This window comes from Cherax quadricarinatus, chromosome 83 (assembly GCF_038502225.1).
Source record: "Cherax quadricarinatus isolate ZL_2023a chromosome 83, ASM3850222v1, whole genome shotgun sequence".
NCBI lineage: Eukaryota > Metazoa > Arthropoda > Malacostraca > Decapoda > Parastacidae > Cherax > Cherax quadricarinatus.
In genome coordinates, this window is record NC_091374.1 from 2,942,641 (window position 1) to 2,963,612 (window position 20,972).

The 20,972-nt window shown below is 39.3% G+C and overlaps 1 protein-coding gene across 2 annotated transcripts; it reads right to left on the reverse strand.

Annotated features, from left to right (window-relative positions):
• Positions 1-1,115: 1,115 nt before the first annotated feature.
• Positions 1,116-8,071, reverse strand: LOC128702121 (WAS/WASL-interacting protein family member 3). Of its 2 annotated transcripts, XR_011394321.1 has the most exons (4): positions 7,862-8,071; positions 5,674-5,881; positions 2,343-4,257; positions 1,116-2,286 (listed from the first exon to the last, which is right to left on the reverse strand). XR_011394321.1 is itself a non-coding variant. In XM_070102702.1 (3 exons), the coding sequence occupies exons 2-3, from the start codon at positions 5,855-5,857 to the stop codon at positions 3,860-3,862; spliced, it is 582 nt and encodes a 193-aa protein (XP_069958803.1). In that variant the 5' UTR covers positions 5,858-5,881; positions 7,862-8,071; the 3' UTR covers positions 1,116-3,859. The 2 variants fall into 2 exon arrangements, 1 of the variants encoding a protein (XP_069958803.1); XM_070102702.1 differs by having other exon boundaries at positions 1,116-4,257.
• Positions 8,072-20,972: the final 12,901 nt, after the last annotated feature.

Below are 20,972 nucleotides of genomic sequence, written 5' to 3' on the forward strand. Positions count from 1 at the left end.
TTCTCACACTTGCAGTCTTGACTTACCTTCTAGTGCTCCTCCACCTCCACCACTTCTCACACTTGCAGTCTTGACTTACCTTCTAGTGCTCCTCCACCTCCACCACTTCTCACACTTGCAGTCTTGACTTACCTTCTAGTGCTCCTCCACCTCCACCACTTCTCACACTTGCAGTCTTGACTTACCTTCTAGTGCTCCTCCACCTCCACCACTTCTCACACTTGCAGTCTTGACTTACCTTCTAGTGCTCCTCCACCTCCACCACTTCTCACACTTGCAGTCTTGACTTACCTTCTAGTGCTCCTCCACCTCCACCACTTCTCACACTTGCAGTCTTGACTTACCTTCTAGTGCTCCTCCACCTCCACCACTTCTCACACTTGCAGTCTTGACTTTCCTTCTAGTGCTCCTCCACCTCCACCACTTCTCACACTTGCAGTCTTGACTTACCTTCTAGTGCTCCTCCACCTCCACCACTTCTCACACTTGCAGTCTTGACTTTCCTTCTAGTGCTCCTCCACCTCCACCACTTCTCACACTTGCAGTCTTGACTTACCTTCTAGTGCTCCTCCACCTCCACCACTTCTCACACTTGCAATCTTGACTTACCTTCTAGTGCTCCTCCACCTCCACCACTTCTCACACTTGCAGTCTTGACTTACCTTCTAGTGCTCCTCCACCTCCACCACTTCTCACACTTGCAGTCTTGACTTACCTTCTAGTGCTCCTCCACCTCCACCACTTCTCACACTTGCAGTCTTGACTTACCTTCTAGTGCTCCTCCACCTCCACCACTTCTCACACTTGCAGTCTTACCATTGCAAGGAGGAAGTACTCCATCAGAGACAATCATCCCGTGGGAGTGTTCCATTGTTGACACCCACACTGGCTTGTTGAACTGTTCCATTGTTCCAGCAGGCTGTGTGCCACACGACAAGCTGAGTGTCATTGGGCCTGCCAGTACCTCGGTTCGAGTCCCTGTTCACTCCTACTTGAACTTCCTACTCATTTCTGCAACACTGCAAGCTACTGATGATGTATTGATTGCATCACGAGAGGCCTAAGTTTTCATTCAACTCCCTTTATACATATACAAGGGTCAGTAAATAAAAGTAATCGTTCTTTAACTTTTATTTCAGAAACAATAGACAGATTAATGTTAGACTTAGTTATCTTTGATCTATTGTTCCTGGGGATATTGTAAGTGTAAAATATTTATATTTGTTTACTGTCTGGGCTAAACATGGGTGTTATAGTCTTATATTTACAAGTTGATGAGGCAGACGTTTCGCCCGTACAGTGAATTGTATTGATGAGACTGAGGGAGTGACCACCTTCTGTCTAGATTAAGGGACTGGCCACCTTTTGTCAAGACTGAGGGATTGACAACCTTCTGTGAAGACTGAGGGACTGACCACCTTCTGTCTAGACTGAGGGATTGACAACCTTCTGTGAAGACTGAGGGACTGACCACCTTCTGTCTAGACTGAGGGATTGACAACCTTCTGTGAAGACTGAGGGACTGACCACCTTCTGTCTAGACTGAGGGATTGACAACTTTCTGTGAAGACTGAGGGACTGACCACCTTCTGTCTAGACTGAGGGATTGACAACCTTCTGTGAAGACTGAGGGACTGACCACCTTCTGTCTAGACTGAGGGATTGACAACTTTCTGTGAAGACTGAGGGACTGACCACCTTCTGTCTAGACTGAGGGATTGACAACCTTCTGTGAAGACTGAGGGACTGACCACCTTCTGTCTAGACTGAGGGATTGATAACCTTCTGTGAAGACTGAGGGACTGACCACCTTCTGTCTTGACTGAGGGATTGACAACTTTTTGTGAAGACTGAGGGACTGACCACCTTCTGTCTAGACTGAGGGATTGACAACCTTCTGTGAAGACTGAGGGACTGACCACCTTCTGTCTTGACTGAGGGATTGACAACCTTCTGTGAAGACTGAGGGACTGACCACCTTCTGTCTTGACTGAGGGATTGACAACCTTCTGTGAAGACTGAGGGACTGACCACCTTCTGTCTTGACTGAGGGATTGACAACTTTCTGTGAAGACTGAGGGACTGACCACCTTCTGTCTAGACTGAGGGATTGATAACCTTCTGTGAAGACTGAGGGACTGACCACCTTCTGTCTTGACTGAGGGATTGACAACCTTCTGTGAAGACTGAGGGACTGACCACCTTCTGTCTAGACTGAGGGATTGACAACCTTCTGTCAAGACTGAGGGACTGACCACCTTCTGTCTAGACTGAGGGATTGACAACCTTCTGTCAAGACTGAGGGACTGACCACCTTCTGTCTAGACTGAGGGATTGATAACCTTCTGTGAAGACTGAGGGACTGACCACCTTCTGTCTTGACTGAGGGATTGACAACCTTCTGTGAAGACTGAGGGACTGACCACCTTCTGTCTAGACTGAGGGATTGACAACCTTCTGTCAAGACTGAGGGACTGACCACCTTCTGTCTAGACTGAGGGATTGACAACCTTCTGTGAAGACTGAGGGACTGACCACCTTCTGTCTAGACTGAGGGATTGACCACCTTCTGTCTAGACTGAGGGACTGACCAACTTCTGTCAAGACTGAGGGACTGACCACCTTTCAAGACTGAGGAGTTGACCACCTATCAAGATTGAAGGACTAACCACCTATCAAGACTGAGGGGCTGACCACCTATCAAGACTGAGGGGCTGACCACCTATCAAGATTGAAGGACTAACCACCTATCAATTGAGACTGAGGGGCGGACCACCTATCAAGACTGAAGGACTAACCACCTATCAAGACTGAGGGGCTGACCACCTATCAAGACTGAGGGGCTGACCACCTATCAAGACTGAAGGACTAACCACCTATCAAGACTGAGGGACTAACCACCTATCAAGACTGAAGGACTAACCACCTATCAAGACTGAGGGACTAACCACCTCATAATTATCTGCCTACTTCCATTGTCTCCAGTAATAACATCAATGCTGAACTGAAAAGAACACTGCATTAATAAAGATCCCCAGGTATTTCATTTGTGTCTTATTCATCAATAAAGCTCACTGTGAACATTAAAATGGTATAAAATACCGACAGGTTGTTAGGTAAGACACATATGCAATAGTTAGGTATCTTTATTATGAAACGTTTCGCCTACACAGTAGGCTTCTTCAGTCAAGTACAGAAAAGTTGATAGAAGCAGAAGATACTTGAAGACGATGTAATCAGTCTGAGTTCTTACCTCTCCTAGTGGCCTACGTCTCACCTCTTGGCGCTATAAAAAGCTCCATCCTGTCACTTCTTCTCCATTTTGTTTCATACTATGGAACAATGCTCTTCTCCAGACTGAGGGACTGACCACCTCAAAACTTTAAGGGTGATGGACTGATTACAACGTCTTCAAGTATCTTCTGCTTCTATCAACTTTTCTGTACTTGACTGAAGAAGCCTACTGTGTAGGCGAAACGTTTCATAATAAAGATACCTAACTGTTGCATATGTGTCTTACCTAACAAAGCTCACTGTGTGGGCGAAACGTCATCTTTACCATGGTGTGGGGATCAGGTATGAGCAGTTTCAGCACTCTCCATTGAAACATGTAAATGCATAGCATTTAGAAGGGATGTTTTCCTGTCCTATCTTCTCCTATCCAGCGCACTTGTTATAGTACTGGGATAGGCCTATCGTATATATCCTCACCTTCCTCTCCCTCCACTGGAAGATATGGGACATGTCTCTGGTATGCCATATATCCATATCCTCGGCTGTGATTATCCTGAATAGCCTATCCTTCAGCTTTCCTAGCATTAAGATGGCCTGTCCTACGTATGATATCCTATTCTTTCAGTTAGTACTTCCGCTGGTTGTCGGGAGACGCAGCAGGATTGATGAGAGGCACAGTAGGATTGATAGGAGGCACAGTAGGATTGATAGGAGGCACAGTAGGATGGGCGGAAGACGCAGGAGGGTTGACGTGTGCTCTGGGAATGATAATCTTTGACATCCTGCGCTCGGCGTCGACCCTATCGACCTCCAGGACATCAGCAGGAGGTGGTCGATACTCGACGAAACCAGGAGGGAGAGGAGGATGTTCCATATAAGCAGGAGGAGGTGGTGGAGGAAGAGGGTATTCGACCCCTGGTTGTCCCACGTACGAGTTAGCGTAATGGTTTGTGTGTAACATGCCGCTGTTGCCTGCTCGGCTGTTGTAGCTAACAGCAACAGCCAGGATCAACACAACAATCCCTGCAACACAAGGGTTTACCTATAGTTAAAGGGTATGAAATGCCCATAGCCTCTCGGATAAGATACTCGGCAATACTCTCGGGTACTTGTGTACAATCTTATCTTAATTCTTACGTTAGATGATATTGTATTGTTATGTGTATATGTAAATATTAAAAAAACAGTGTTGTACTCATCTAATTGTGGTTGCAGGGGTCGAGACTCAGCTCCTGGCCCCGCCTCTTCACTGACCCTTGTAAGTTTAACGTTTAGTTCTGATTATAATAATAATCTTGAATAAGACGCATGTGGGTAACTAAAGCGTAATGAACACGTGTCAGTGTTCAATATTAACCCACATGGAGCCAGAAATACAGGAGTTTGATTGAACTCTATATTTCGACCCCCTTCTGGGGGTCCCCTTGAGCAGAACTGCTGAAGAGGACCCCAGAAGGGGGTCGAAATATGCAGATCAAATCAATCTCTTGTGTTTCTGTCTCCATGTGGATTATTATCAAGACACGTGTGTCGACACCCACGTTCCTATATTCTGACGGATGTTGCCCAAGTGTCTGATGCGACAGAAAGGATAAACTATAACAATTTCTACTTATTACACAGCAGACAAATGTCAAAAATTGTCAAATACTGTTTTCCGGCATATAAGACGCACCTTTTTCCCTACAAAGAGTCTTGAAAAAAATCATCCTGCGCCTTATATACTCAAGGTCAGAGTCAAGGGTAAGCTTTGGGTTACATTTTAGCAGTTGTTTGCTAACTGCTTGCAAACATAGTCTTGTAAGTCTGATACACCCTTGCGCCTTATATGCCCGAAAATACGGTAATTGCAAAGAAACTGTCTTGTCTCTTGAGTTCACTGGGGGTTGAGTCAGTGGGCCGGGTACGGCAGACAGGCACTAAATAAACAAATCCTGAGCCAATGTTGACATCACAGTTCCAGGAACTTGTGAAGGCTAGGAGGCTGGATCTAGCAGTGTGCTAGTTTATAGGATGGCTAGTGAGTTCTAACATGGTAGAACATAGCAATGTTTAGCCTTGTTGACACTAACACCTTAAATTATAGATCGATAAAGGGGACACATAAACAACGCCTGGGTATCTTTATTGATAAAAGCCTCATGTGTGGGCGGAACGTCTCAGAGATACCCTTCCAGATCCTGTAAACTAGCGAAGGTATCCACACCATCCATCTACCTTCACAGGCACCGTCCCCTTGAGAAAGGACTACATTTCACCCATAACAAAACATACTTGTGGACACGTCTAGCCCATTCCAAGATAGACAGAGTAGTTCTGAATGAACCACAGAACAGGATCTATACGGATTATTATTATCGTTATTATTATTATTATTATTATTATTATTATTATTATTATTATTATTATTATTATTATTATTCTTGAGGGGTAACTGACCTGTTGCTGTGAGTACTGCCAGACTACTGAAATACGGCCAGGAGTCTCCAGTACATTCCAGGTAGCTTCCAGCTTGGGAGAGGGCGCAGTAGGAGACGATGAAGTAGATGCTGTAGCAGAGACTCAGGAGCACTAAGACCAAAGCCACCCACACCAGGAACAGTAACAACGTTCTGTCTATCATTCTGCTGCTACTTGTTCCTTGTTGCTGTTGGGGAGAGGGTGGGTAGAGACGTGAAGAAATGAGGAAAGGAACAGTGTTGTGTGCTAATTACTGCACCACTAGGGCTGTTCTAACTACTGCACCACACTGGGTTAGTGCTGTGTTCTAACTACTGCACCACACTAGGTTAGTGCTGTGTTCTAACTACTGCACCACACTAGGTTAGTGCTGTATTCTAACTACTGCACCACACTAGGTTAGTGCTGTGTTCTAACTACTGCACCACACTAGGTTAGTGCTGTGTTCTAACTACTGCACCACACTGGGTTAGTGCTGTGTTCTAACTACTGCACCACACTAGGTTAGTGCTGTATTCTAACTACTGCACCACACTGGGTTAGTGCTGTGTTCTAACTACTGCACCACACTAGGTTAGTGCTGTATTCTAACTACTGCACCACACTGGGTTAGTGCTGTGTTCTAACTACTGCACCACACTGGGTTAGTGCTGTGTTCTAACTACTGCACCACACTAGGTTAGTGCTGTGTTCTAACTACTGCACCACACTAGGTTAGTGCTGTATTCTAACTACTGCACCACATTGGGTTAGTGCTGTGTTCTAACTACTGCACCACACTGGGTTAGTGCTGTGTTCTAACTACTGCACCACACTGGGTTAGTGCTGTGTTCTAACTACTGCACCACACTGGGTTAGTGCTGTGTTCTGACTACTGCACCACACTGGGTTAGTGCTGTGTTCTAACTACTGCACCACACTAGGTTAGTGCTGTGTTCTAACTACTGCACCACACTGGGTTAGTGCTGTGTTCTAACTACTGCACCACACTAGGTTAGTGCTGTGTTCTAACTACTGCACCACACTAGGTTAGTGCTGTATTCTAACTACTGCACCACACTAGGTTAGTGCTGTGTTCTAACTACTGCACCACACTAGGTTAGTGCTGTGTTCTAACTACTGCACCACACTGGGTTAGTGCTGTGTTCTAACTACTGCACCACACTAGGTTAGTGCTGTATTCTAACTACTGCACCACACTGGGTTAGTGCTGTGTTCTAACTACTGCACCACACTAGGTTAGTGCTGTATTCTAACTACTGCACCACACTGGGTTAGTGCTGTGTTCTAACTACTGCACCACACTGGGTTAGTGCTGTGTTCTAACTACTGCACCACACTAGGTTAGTGCTGTGTTCTAACTACTGCACCACACTAGGTTAGTGCTGTATTCTAACTACTGCACCACATTGGGTTAGTGCTGTGTTCTAACTACTGCACCACACTGGGTTAGTGCTGTGTTCTAACTACTGCACCACACTGGGTTAGTGCTGTGTTCTAACTACTGCACCACACTGGGTTAGTGCTGTGTTCTGACTACTGCACCACACTGGGTTAGTGCTGTGTTCTAACTACTGCACCACACTAGGTTAGTGCTGTGTTCTAACTACTGCACCACACTGGGTTAGTGCTGTGTTCTAACTACTGCACCACACTAGGTTAGTGCTGTGTTCTAACTACTGCACCACACTAGGTTAGTGCTGTGTTCTAACTACTGCACCACACTAGGTTAGTGCTGTGTTCTAACTACTGCACCACACTGGGTTAGTGCTGTGTTCTAACTACTGCACCACACTAGGTTAGTGCTGTGTTCTAACTACTGCACCACACTAGGTTAGTGCTGTGTTCTAACTACTGCACCACACTAGGTTAGTGCTGTGTTCTAACTACTGCACCACACTAGGTTAGTGCTGTGTTCTAACTACTGCACCACACTAGGTTAGTGCTGTGTTCTAACTACTGCACCACACTGGGTTAGTGCTGTGTTCTAACTACTGCATCACACTAGGTTAGTGCTGTGTTCTAACTACTGCACCACACTAGGTTAGTGCTGTGTTCTAACTACTGCACCACACTAGGTTAGTGCTGTGTTCTAACTACTGCATCACACTAGGTTAGTGCTGTGTTCTAACAACTGGACCACATTGGATTAGTTCTGAGTACTCACTGAGTGGCGAGAGAGTTCCTAGCTGGGAGGAACACAGGGAACTCATGATCCGATGGGTAGTTGAGTGGCAATCAGCAGCCTGTACGATAGCTCTTGATAACCCTGCCTATCACAGAGGCAATCATTATCTGTCGCTTGTATATCAGCTGAGTTATCAGTGTAGCTTGTGCATGCATGGGCAGTCAGCACGGCAAAGTGACTGATTGTTGAGTGTTGAGTGTATGTGATGATTTTACTCTTGTTGTTGTTGTTGCTTCTGTTGTTGTTGCTGCTGCTGGTGACCTCAGTGGAAGATCTAAGACGTTTGTAACTCTTCTAAAGACCTGGTTGTAAGACCTAGGGTATTTAAAACTTCCGGTGACCTGGTAGTAAGGCCTAGGGCATTTAAAACACTTCATGTGACCTGGTTTTAGACCTAAGGCATTTAAAACACTTCAGGTGACCTGGTTGTAGACATAAGGCATTTAAAACACTTCAGGTGACCTGGTTGTAGACCTACTGCATTTAAAACACTTCAGGTGACCTGGTTGTAGACCTAAGGCATTTAAAACACTTCAGGTGACCTGGTTGTAGACCTAGGGCATTTAAAACACTTCAGGTGATCTGGTTGTAGACCTAGGGCATTTAAAACACTTCAGATGACCTGGTTGTAGATCTAGGGCATTTAAAACACTTCAGGTGACCTGGTTGTAGACCTAGGGCATTTAAAACACTTCAGGTGACCTGGTTGTAGATCTAGGGCATTTAAAACACTTCAGGTGACCTGGTTGTAGACCTAGGGCATTTAAAACACTTCAGGTGATCTGGTTGTAGACCTAGGGCATTTAAAACACTTCAGGTGACCTGGTTGTAGATCTAGGGCATTTAAAACACTTCAGGTGACCTGGTTGTAGACCTAGGGCATTTAAAACACTTCAGGTGACCTGGTTGTAGACATAAGGCATTTAAAACACTTCAGGTGACCTGGTTGTAGATCTAGGGCATTTAAAACACTTCAGGTGACCTGGTTGTAGACCTAAGGCATTTAAAACACTTCAGGTGACCTGGTTGTAGACCTAAGGCATTTAAAACACTTCAGGTGACCTGGTTGTAGACCTAGGGCATTTAAAACACTTCAGGTGACCTGGTTGTAGATCTAGGGCATTTAAAACACTTCAGGTGACCTGGTTGTAGACCTAGGGCATTTAAAACACTTCAGGTGACCTGGTTGTAGATCTAGGGCATTTAAAACACTTCAGGTGACCTGGTTGTAGACCTAAGGCATTTAAAACACTTCAGGTGATCTGGTTGTAGACCTTGGGCATTTAAAACACTTCAGGTGACCTGGTTGTAGATCTAGGGCATTTAAAACACTTCAGGTGATCTGGTTGTAGACCTAGGGCATTTAAAACACTTCAGGTGACCTGGTTGTAGACCTAAGGCATTTAAAACACTTCAGGTGACCTGGTTGTAGATCTAGGGCATTTAAAACACTTCAGGTGACCTGGTTGTAGACCTAAGGCATTTAAAACACTTCAGGTGACCTGGTTGTAGACCTAAGGCATTTAAAACACTTCAGGTGACCTGGTTGTAGACCTAAGGCATTTAAAACACTTCAGGTGACCTGGTTGTAGACCTAAGGCATTTAAAACACTTCAGGTGACCTGGTTGTAGACCTAAGGCATTTAAAACACTTCAGGTGACCTGGTTGTAGACCTAAGGCATTTAAAACACTTCAGGTGACCTGGTTGTTGACCTAAGGCATTTAAAACACTTCAGGTGACCTGGTTGTTGACCTAAGGCATTTAAAACACTTCAGGTGACCTGGTTGTAGACCTAAGGCATTTAAAACACTTCAGGTGACCTGGTTGTTGACCTAAGGCATTTAAAACACTTCAAGTGACCTGGTTGTAGACCTAGGGCATTTCTGAAGTCTTCATTGATAAGAAGACTTACTTAGTTTCTCACCGCCTCACCTCTGACACTGTAAAAGGTCCAGTGCTCACGTTCCAGCTTCACATTGCTCAAGACAATGAATTTCGACAAATCTCCAGCTCGAGGGACTGATCTCCTTCAATTCTTCTAGTTTGATGGACTGATCACATCATTTGTTTACTTCTCTGCTGCTTAATGCTGATTCTGTATTCAACTGAAGATGCCTACTGTGTATAGCCAAACATTTCGGAATAAAGATACTGACCAGCTTTGGCCAGTAGGCCTGCTGCAGTGCTCCTTCCTTCTTCAGCTGGTGTGACTTGGACCTGCCTAGCATGTTGAAGAATTAGATACTTGCGCAACATTTCGAAATCTTTATTGAGGAAACGTTTCGCCAGCCAGTGGCTTCATCAGTCCAGTACAGAGAAAAACGGTGAAAGATGGGAAGGAGAATGAGGTAATCAGTCCCTCAGCCTGGAGTCATTGTGTTCAGTTCATCAGTATTGAGAAAGTACAGCAGAAGTGACTTATGTACTGCAGTCAGATGAGTAGTAGTAGCAGGAGGCGGAGTCACCAGTGGACAAATCCCCTAGTGTAAGTAGGTCATACCTGTAGGCTGGTGAAGAGCAGAAGCGAGTCCACTGTGAGACTAATGAATCTTAAGTTTCAGGACCCATGATCCCAGAGGGGCCCCAGAAGCCACTTTAGTCCACTTTGCTTAGCAGTTTTGGATCTGCTATATAAGAAGGGGTTGCTAAGGGGCCCACATAAGAATTCAAGCTTCAGGACCTCCTAAATGAAGGTCCACAACTGGTCAAGCGTACAAGAATTCCCTGTATCAAGCTCCCAAGATGTTGCAAGGCAGTAGAGCTTCTGCAGTGCTGCTTCTTATGTTAACTATCACTAACTATCGTATCTATCTACTGGCCCGCACTGCGTACCATTAGTGATATCTCCCCGATAACAAGATTTGTAGATTTTGCTCCCACCAGTGACTTTATTGACAAAGCCGTAGCTTTATACGTGACTAATTCTTTAGTAGGTAAAGTTCCTGACCTCCCTCCTGACCAGTCCTTCACTGTAGCTGACGTTGCTGATAGTTTTACAGTCGAGGGAGAGCTGACGTATTGGAAGAATTCAGTGTTTAGCAAGTTTGTCAAAATAGTCAGAGCAATATAATACACAATATATAACTACACAGGCGCCACACACTCTGCCATATTTATTTCACTTTTATTTACTTATATTGAGATCTATGAGGATGTACTTACTGTTGATGCTCTCATTAAATTTATCTTCTTCTTCTTCTTCTTCTTCTTCGTCTTCTTCTTCTTCTTCTTCTTCTTCTTCTTCTTCTTCTTCTTCTTCTTCTTCTTCTTCTTCTTCTTCTTCTTCTTCTTCTTCTTCTTCTTCTTCTTCTTCTTCTTCTTCTTCCTCTTCTTCTTCTTCTTCCTCTTCTTCTTCTTCTTCTTCTTCTTCTTCTTCATTATTATTATTATTATTATTATTATTATTATTATTATTATTATTGTATCTAGGTAATATAAGTAACACTGTGATCTCTCTCAGTCTTACTGTATGATCTACAGTGTTATAACTGTATGATCTACAGTGTTATAACTGTATGATCTACAGTGTTATAACTGTATGATCTACAGTGTTATAACTGTATGATCTACAGTGTTATAACTGTATGATCTACAGTGTTATGACTGTATGATCTACAGTGTTATAACTGTATGATCTACAGTGTTATGACTGTATGATCTACAGTGTTATAACTGTATGATCTACAGTGTTATAACTGTATGATCTACAGTGTTATAACTATGATCTACAGTGTTATGACTGTATGATCTACAGTGTTATAACTGTATGATCTACAGTGTTATAACTGTATGATCTACAGTGTTATAACTATGATCTACAGTGTTATAACGGTATGATCTACAGTGTTATAACTATGATCTACAGTGTTATAACTGTATGATCTACAGTGTTATGACTGTATGATCTACAGTGTTATAACTGTATGATCTACAGTGTTATAACTATGATCTACAGTGTTATAACTGTATGATTTACAGTGTTATAACTGTATGATCTACAGTGTTATAACTGTATGATCTACAGTGTTATAACTATGATCTACAGTGTTATGACTGTATGATCTACAGTGTTATAACTGTATGATCTACAGTGTTATAACTGTATGATCTACAGTGTTATAACTGTATGATCTACAGTGTTATAACTGTATGATCTACAGTGTTATAACTGTATGATCTACAGTGTTATAACTGTATGATCTACAGTGTTATAACTGTATGATCTACAGTGTTATAACTGTATGATCTACAGTGTTATAACTGTATGATCTACAGTTATAACTGTATGATCTACAGTTATAACTGTATGATCTACAGTGTTATAACTGTATGATCTACAGTTATAACTATGATCTACAGTGTTATAACTGTATGATCTACAGTGTTATGACTGTATGATCTACAGTGTTATGACTGTATGATCTACAGTGTTATAACTGTATGATCTACAGTGTTATAACTATGATCTACAGTGTTATAACTGTATGATTTACAGTGTTATAACTGTATGATCTACAGTGTTATAACTGTATGATCTACAGTGTTATAACTGTATGATCTACAGTGTTATAACTTTATGATCTACAGTGTTATGACTGTATGATCTACAGTGTTATAACTGTATGATCTACAGTGTTATAACTGTATGATCTACAGTGTTATAACTGTATGATCTACAGTGTTATAACTGTATGATCTACAGTGTTATAACTGTATGATCTACAGTGTTATAACTGTATGATCTACAGTGTTATAACTGTATGATCTACAGTGTTATAACTGTATGATCTACAGTGTTATAACTGTATGATCTACAGTTATAACTGTATGATCTACAGTTATAACTGTATGATCTACAGTGTTATAACTGTATGATCTACAGTTATAACTATGATCTACAGTGTTATAACTGTATGATCTACAGTGTTATGACTGTATGATCTACAGTGTTATGACTGTATGATCTACAGTGTTATAACTGTATGATCTACAGTGTTATAACTATGATCTACAGTGTTATAACTGTATGATTTACAGTGTTATAACTGTATGATCTACAGTGTTATAACTGTATGATCTACAGTGTTATAACTGTATGATCTACAGTGTTATAACTTTATGATCTACAGTGTTATGACTGTATGATCTACAGTGTTATAACTGTATGATCTACAGTGTTATAACTGTATGATCTACAGTGTTATAACTGTATGATCTACAGTGTTATAACTGTATGATCTACAGTGTTATAACTGTATGATCTACAGTGTTATAACTGTATGATCTACAGTGTTATAACTGTATGATCTACAGTGTTATAACTGTATGATCTACAGTGTTATAACTGTATGATCTACAGTTATAACTGTATGATCTACAGTTATAACTGTATGATCTACAGTTATAACTGTATGATCTACAGTTATAACTGTATGATCTACAGTGTTATAACTGTATGATCTACAGTGTTATGACTGTATGATCTACAGTGTTATAACTGTATGATCTACAGTGTTATAACTGTATGATCTACAGTGTTATGACTGTATGATCTACAGTGTTATGACTGTATGATCTACAGTGTTATAACTGTATGATCTACAGTGTTATAACTGTATGATCTACAGTGTTATGACTATGATCTACAGTGTTATAACTGTATGATCTACAGTGTTATAACTGTATGATCTACAGTGTTATAACTGTATGATCTACAGTGTTATAACTGTATGATCTACAGTGTTATAACTGTATGATCTACAGTTATAACTGTATGATCTACAGTGTTATAACTGTATGATCTACAGTGTTATGACTGTATGATCTACAGTGTTATAACTGTATGATCTACAGTGTTATAACTGTATGATCTACAGTGTTATGACTGTATGATCTACAGTGTTATGACTGTATGATCTACAGTGTTATAACTGTATGATCTACAGTGTTATAACTATGATCTACAGTGTTATAACTGTATGATCTACAGTGTTATAACTGTATGATCTACAGTTATAACTGTATGATCTACAGTGTTATAACTGTATGATCTACAGTGTTATGACTGTATGATCTACAGTGTTATAACTGTATGATCTGCAGTGTTATAACTGTATGATCTACAGTGTTATGACTGTATGATCTACAGTGTTATGACTGTATGATCTACAGTGTTATAACTGTATGATCTACAGTGTTATAACTGTATGATCTACAGTGTTATAACTGTATGATCTACAGTGTTATAACTGTATGATCTACAGTGTTATAACTAGGATCTACAGTGTTATAACTGTATGATCTACAGTGTTATGACTGTATGATCTACAGTGTTATAACTGTATGATCTACAGTGTTATAACTGTATGATCTACAGTGTTATGACTGTATGATCTACAGTGTTATGACTGTATGATCTACAGTGTTATAACTGTATGATCTACAGTGTTATAACTGTATGATCTACAGTGTTATAACTGTATGATCTACAGTGTTATAACTGTATGATCTACAGTTATAACTGTATGATCTACAGTGTTATAACTGTATGATCTACAGTGTTATAACTGTATGATCTACAGTGTTATGACTGTATGATCTACAGTGTTATGACTGTATGATCTACAGTGTTATAACTGTATGATCTACAGTGTTATAACTGTATGATCTACAGTGTTATAACTGTATGATCTACAGTGTTATGACTATGATCTACAGTGTTATAACTGTATGATCTACAGTGTTATAACTGTATGATCTACAGTGTTATAACTGTATGATCTACAGTGTTATAACTAGGATCTACAGTGTTATAACTGTATGATCTACAGTGTTATAACTGTATGATCTACAGTGTTATAACTGTATGATCTACAGTGTTATAACTGTATGATCTACAGTGTTATAACTGTATGATCTACAGTGTTATAACTGTATGATCTACAGTGTTATAACTGTATGATCTACAGTGTTATAACTGTATGATCTACAGTGTTATAACTGTATGATCTACAGTGTTATAACTGTATGATCTACAGTGTTATAACTGTATGATCTACAGTGTTATAACTGTATGATCTACAGTGTTATAACTGTATGATCTACAGTGTTATAACTATGATCTACAGTGTTATAACTGTATGATCTACAATGTTATGACTGTATGATCTACAGTGTTATGACTGTATGATCTACAGTGTTATAAATGTATGATCTACAGTGTTATAACTGTATGATCTACAGTGTTATAACTGTATGATCTACAGTGTTATAACTGTATGATCTACAGTGTTATAACTGTATGATCTACAGTGTTATGACTGTATGATCTACAGTGTTATAACTGTATGATCTCACAGTGTTATGACTGTATGATCTACAGTGTTATAACTGTATGATCTACAGTGTTATGACTGTATGATCTACAGTGTTATAACTGTATGATCTACAGTGTTATGACTGTATGATCTCACAGTGTTATAACTGTATGATCTACAGTGTTATAACTGTATGATCTACAGTGTTATAACTGTATGATCTACAGTGTTATAACTGTATGATCTACAGTGTTATGACTGTATGATCTACAGTGTTATAACTGTATGATCTACAGTGTTATAACTGTATGATCTACAGTGTTATAACTGTATGATCTACAGTGTTATAACTGTATGATCTACAGTGTTATAACTGTATGATCTACAGTGTTATAACTGTATGATCTACAGTGTTATAACTGTATGATCTACAGTGTTATGACTGTATGATCTACAGTGTTATAACTGTATGATCTACAGTGTTATAACTGTATGATCTACAGTGTTATAACTGTATGATCTACAGTGTTATAACTGTATGATCTACAGTGTTATAACTGTATGATCTACAGTGTTATAACTGTATGATCTACAGTGTTATAACTGTATGATCTACAGTGTTATAACTGTATGATCTACAGTGTTATAACTGTATGATCTACAGTGTTATAACTGTATGATCTACAGTGTTATGACTGTATGAATTCACAGTGTTATGACTGTTTGATCTACAATGTTATGACTGTATGATCTCACAGTGTTATGACTGTATGATCTCACAGTGTTATGACTGTATGATCTCACAGTGTTATGACTGTATGATCTACAGTGTTATGACTGTATGATCTCACAGTGTTATGACTGTATGATCTACAATGTTATGACTGTATGATCTCACAGTGTTATGACTGTATAATCTCACAGTGTTATGACTGTATGATCTACAGTGTTATGACTGTATGATCTCACAGTGTTATGACTGTATGATCTACAATGTTATGACTGTATGATCTACAATGTTATGACTGTATGATCTACAATGTTATGACTGTATGATCTACAGTGTTATGACTGTATGATCTCACAGTGTTATGACTGTATGATCTCACAGTGTTATGACTGTATGATCTACAGTGTTATGACTGTATGATCTACAGTGTTATGACTGTATGATCTACAGTGTTATGACTGTATGATCTACAGTGTTATAACTATGATCTACAGTGTTATAACTGTATGATCTACAGTGTTATGACTGTATGATCTACAGTGTTATGACTGTATGATCTACAGTGTTATAACTGTATGATCTACAGTGTTATAACTGTATGATCTACAGTGTTATAACTGTATGATCTACAGTGTTATAACTGTATGATCTACAGTTATAACTGTATGATCTACAGTGTTATAACTGTATGATCTACAGTGTTATGACTGTATGATCTACAGTGTTATAACTGTATGATCTACAGTGTTATAACTGTATGATCTACAGTGTTATGACTGTATGATCTACAGTGTTATGACTGTATGATCTACAGTGTTATAACTGTATGATCTACAGTGTTATAACTGTATGATCTACAGTGTTATAACTGTATGATCTACAGTGTTATAACTGTATGATCTACAGTTATAACTGTATGATCTACAGTGTTATAACTGTATGATCTACAGTGTTATGACTGTATGATCTACAGTGTTATAACTGTATGATCTACAGTGTTATAACTGTATGATCTACAGTGTTATGACTGTATGATCTACAGTGTTATGACTGTATGATCTACAGTGTTATAACTGTATGATCTACAGTGTTATAACTGTATGATCTACAGTGTTATAACTGTATGATCTACAGTGTTATAACTGTATGATCTACAGTTATAACTGTATGATCTACAGTGTTATAACTGTATGATCTACAGTGTTATAACTGTATGATCTACAGTGTTATGACTGTATGATCTACAGTGTTATGACTGTATGATCTACAGTGTTATAACTGTATGATCTACAGTGTTATAACTGTATGATCTACAGTGTTATAACTGTATGATCTACAGTGTTATGACTATGATCTACAGTGTTATAACTGTATGATCTACAGTGTTATAACTGTATGATCTACAGTGTTATAACTGTATGATCTACAGTGTTATAACTAGGATCTACAGTGTTATAACTGTATGATCTACAGTGTTATAACTGTATGATCTACAGTGTTATAACTGTATGATCTACAGTGTTATAACTGTATGATCTACAGTGTTATAACTGTATGATCTACAGTGTTATAACTGTATGATCTACAGTGTTATAACTGTATGATCTACAGTGTTATAACTGTATGATCTACAGTGTTATAACTGTATGATCTACAGTGTTATAACTGTATGATCTACAGTGTTATAACTGTATGATCTACAGTGTTATAACTGTATGATCTACAGTGTTATAACTGTATGATCTACAGTGTTATAACTGTATGATCTACAGTGTTATAACTGTATGATCTACAGTGTTATAACTGTATGATCTACAGTGTTATAACTATGATCTACAGTGTTATAACTGTATGATCTACAATGTTATGAATGTATGATCTACAGTGTTATGACTGTATGATCTACAGTGTTATAACTGTATGATCTACAGTGTTATAACTGTATGATCTACAGTGTTATAACTGTATGATCTACAGTGTTATAACTGTATGATCTACAGTATTATAACTGTATGATCTACAGTGTTATGACTGTATGATCTACAGTGTTATAACTGTATGATCTCACAGTGTTATGACTGTATGATCTACAGTGTTATAACTGTATGATCTACAGTGTTATGACTGTATGATCTACAGTGTTATAACTGTATGATCTACAGTGTTATGACTGTATGATCTCACAGTGTTATAACTGTATGATCTACAGTGTTATAACTGTATGATCTACAGTGTTATAACTGTATGATCTACAGTGTTATAACTGTATGATCTACAGTGTTATGACTGTATGATCTATAGTGTTATAACTGTATGATCTACAGTGTTATAACTGTATGATCTACAGTGTTATAACTGTATGATCTACAGTGTTATAACTGTATGATCTACAGTGTTATAACTGTATGATCTACAGTGTTATAACTGTATGATCTACAGTGTTATAACTGTATGATCTACAGTGTTATGACTGTATGATCTACAGTGTTATAACTGTATGATCTACAGTGTTATAACTGTATGATCTACAGTGTTATAACTGTATGATCTACAGTGTTATAACTGTATGATCTACAGTGTTATAACTGTATGATCTACAGTGTTATAACTGTATGATCTACAGTGTTATAACTGTATGATCTACAGTGTTATAACTGTATGATCTACAGTGTTATAACTGTATGATCTACAGTGTTATAACTGTATGATCTACAGTGTTATAACTGTATGATCTACAGTGTTATGACTGTATGATCTCACAGTGTTATGACTGTATGATCTACAATGTTATGACTGTATGATCTACAGTGTTATGACTGTATGATCTCACAGTGTTATGACTGTATGATCTACAGTGTTATGACTGTATGATCTCACAGTGTTATGACTGTATGATCTCACAGTGTTATGACTGTATGATCTACAATGTTATGACTGTATGATCTCACAGTGTTATGACTGTATGATCTACAGTGTTATGACTGTATGATCTCACAGTGTTATGACTGTATGATCTCACAGTGTTATGACTGTATGATCTACAATGTTATGACTGTATGATCTACAATGTTATGACTGTATGATCTCACAGTGTTATAACTGTATGATCTACAGTGTTATGACTGTATGATCTCACAGTGTTATAACTGTATGATCTACAGTGTTATGACTGTATGATCTACAGTGTTATAACTGTATGATCTACAGTGTTATAACTGTATGATCTACAGTGTTATAACTGTATGATCTACAGTGTTATAACTGTATGATCTACAGTGTTATAACTGTATGATCTACAGTGTTATGACTGTATGATCTACAGTGTTATGACTGTATGATCTACAGTGTTATGACTGTATGATCTACAGTGTTATAACTGTATGATCTACAGTGTTATGACTGTATGGTTAGGTAAGGTTAGGTTAGGTTAGGTTAGGTTAGGTTAGGTTAGGTTAGGTTAGGTTAGGTTAGGTTAGGTTAGGTAAGGTTAGGTTAGGTTAGGTTAGGTTAGGTTAGGTTAGGTTAGGTTAGGTTAGGTTAGGTTAGGTTAGGTTAGGTTAGGTAAGGTTAGGTTAGGTTAGGTTAGGTTAGGTTAGGTTAGGTTAGGTTAGGTTAGGTAAGGTTAGGTTAGGTTAGGTTAGGTTAGGTTAGGTTAGGTTAGGTTAGGTTAGGTAAGGTTAGGTTAGGTTAGGTTAGGTTAGGTTAGGTTAGGTTAGGTAAGGTTTGTCAGAAAGGTTAGGTTAGGTTAGGTTAGGTTAGGTAAGGTTAGGTTAGGTTAGGTTAGGTTAGGTTAGGTAAGGTTAGGTTAGGTTAGGTTAGGTTAGGTTAGGTTAGGTTAGGTTAGGTTAGGTTAGGTAAGGTTAGGTTAGGTTAGGTTAGGTTAGGTTAGGTTAGGTTAGGTAAGGTTTGTCAGGAAAGGTTAGGTTAGGTTAGGTTAGGTTAGGTAAGGTTAGGTTAGGTTAGGTTAGGTTAGGTTAGGTAAGGTTAGGTTAGGTTAGGTTAGGTTAGGTTAGGTAAGGTAAGGTTAGGTTAGGTTAGGTTAGGTTAGGTTAGGTTAGGTTAGGTTAGGTAAGGTTAGGTTAGGTTAGGTTAGGTTAGGTTAGGTTAGGTTAGGTTAGGTAAGGTTAGGTTAGGTTAGGTTAGGTTAGGTTAGGTTAGGTAAGGTTTGTCAGGAAAGGTTAGGTTAGGTTAGGTTAGGTTAGGTAAGGTTAGGTTAGGTTAGGTTAGGTTAGGTTAGGTTAGGTAAGGTTAGGTTAGGTTAGGTTAGGTTAGGTTAGGTTAGGTTAGGTAAGGTAAGGTTAGGTTAGGTTAGGTTAGGTTAGGTTAGGTTAGGTAAGGTTAGGTTAGGTTAGGTTGGGTTAGGTTAGGTTAGGTTAGGTTAGGTAAGGTTAGGTTAGGTTAGGTTAGGTTAGGTTAGGTTAGGTAAGGTTTGTCAGGAAAGGTTAGGTTAGGTTAGGTTAGGTTAGGTTAGGTTAGGTTAGGTAAGGTTAGGTTAGGTTAGGTAAGGTTAGGTTAGGTTAGGTTAGGTTAGGTTAGGTTAGGTAAGGTTAGGTTAGGTTAGGTTAGGTTAGGTTAGGTAAGGTTAGGTTAGGTTAGGTTAGGTTAGGTTAGGTAAGGTTAGGTTAGGTTAGGTTAGGTTAGGTTAGGTTAGGTAAGGTTAGGTAAGGTTAGGTTAGGTTAGGTTAGGTTAGGTTAGGTTAGGTTAGGTAAGGTTAAGTTAGGTTAGGTTAGGTTAGGTTAGGTTAGGTTAGGGTAGGTAAGGTTAGGTTAGGTTAGGTTAGGTTAGGTTAGGTTAGGTAAGGTTAGGTTAGGTTAGGTTAGGTTAGGTTAGGTTAGGTAAGGTTAGGTTAGGTTAGGTTAGGTTAGGTTAGGTTAGGTTGGGTTAGGTTAGGTAAGGTTAGGTTAGGTTAGGTTAGGTTAGGTTAGGTTAGGTAAGGTTAGGTTAGGTTAGGTTAGGTTAGGTTAGGTTAGGTTAGGTTAGGTAAGGTAAGGTTAGGTTAGGTTAGGTTAGGTTAGGTTAGGTAAGGTTAGGTTAGGTTAGG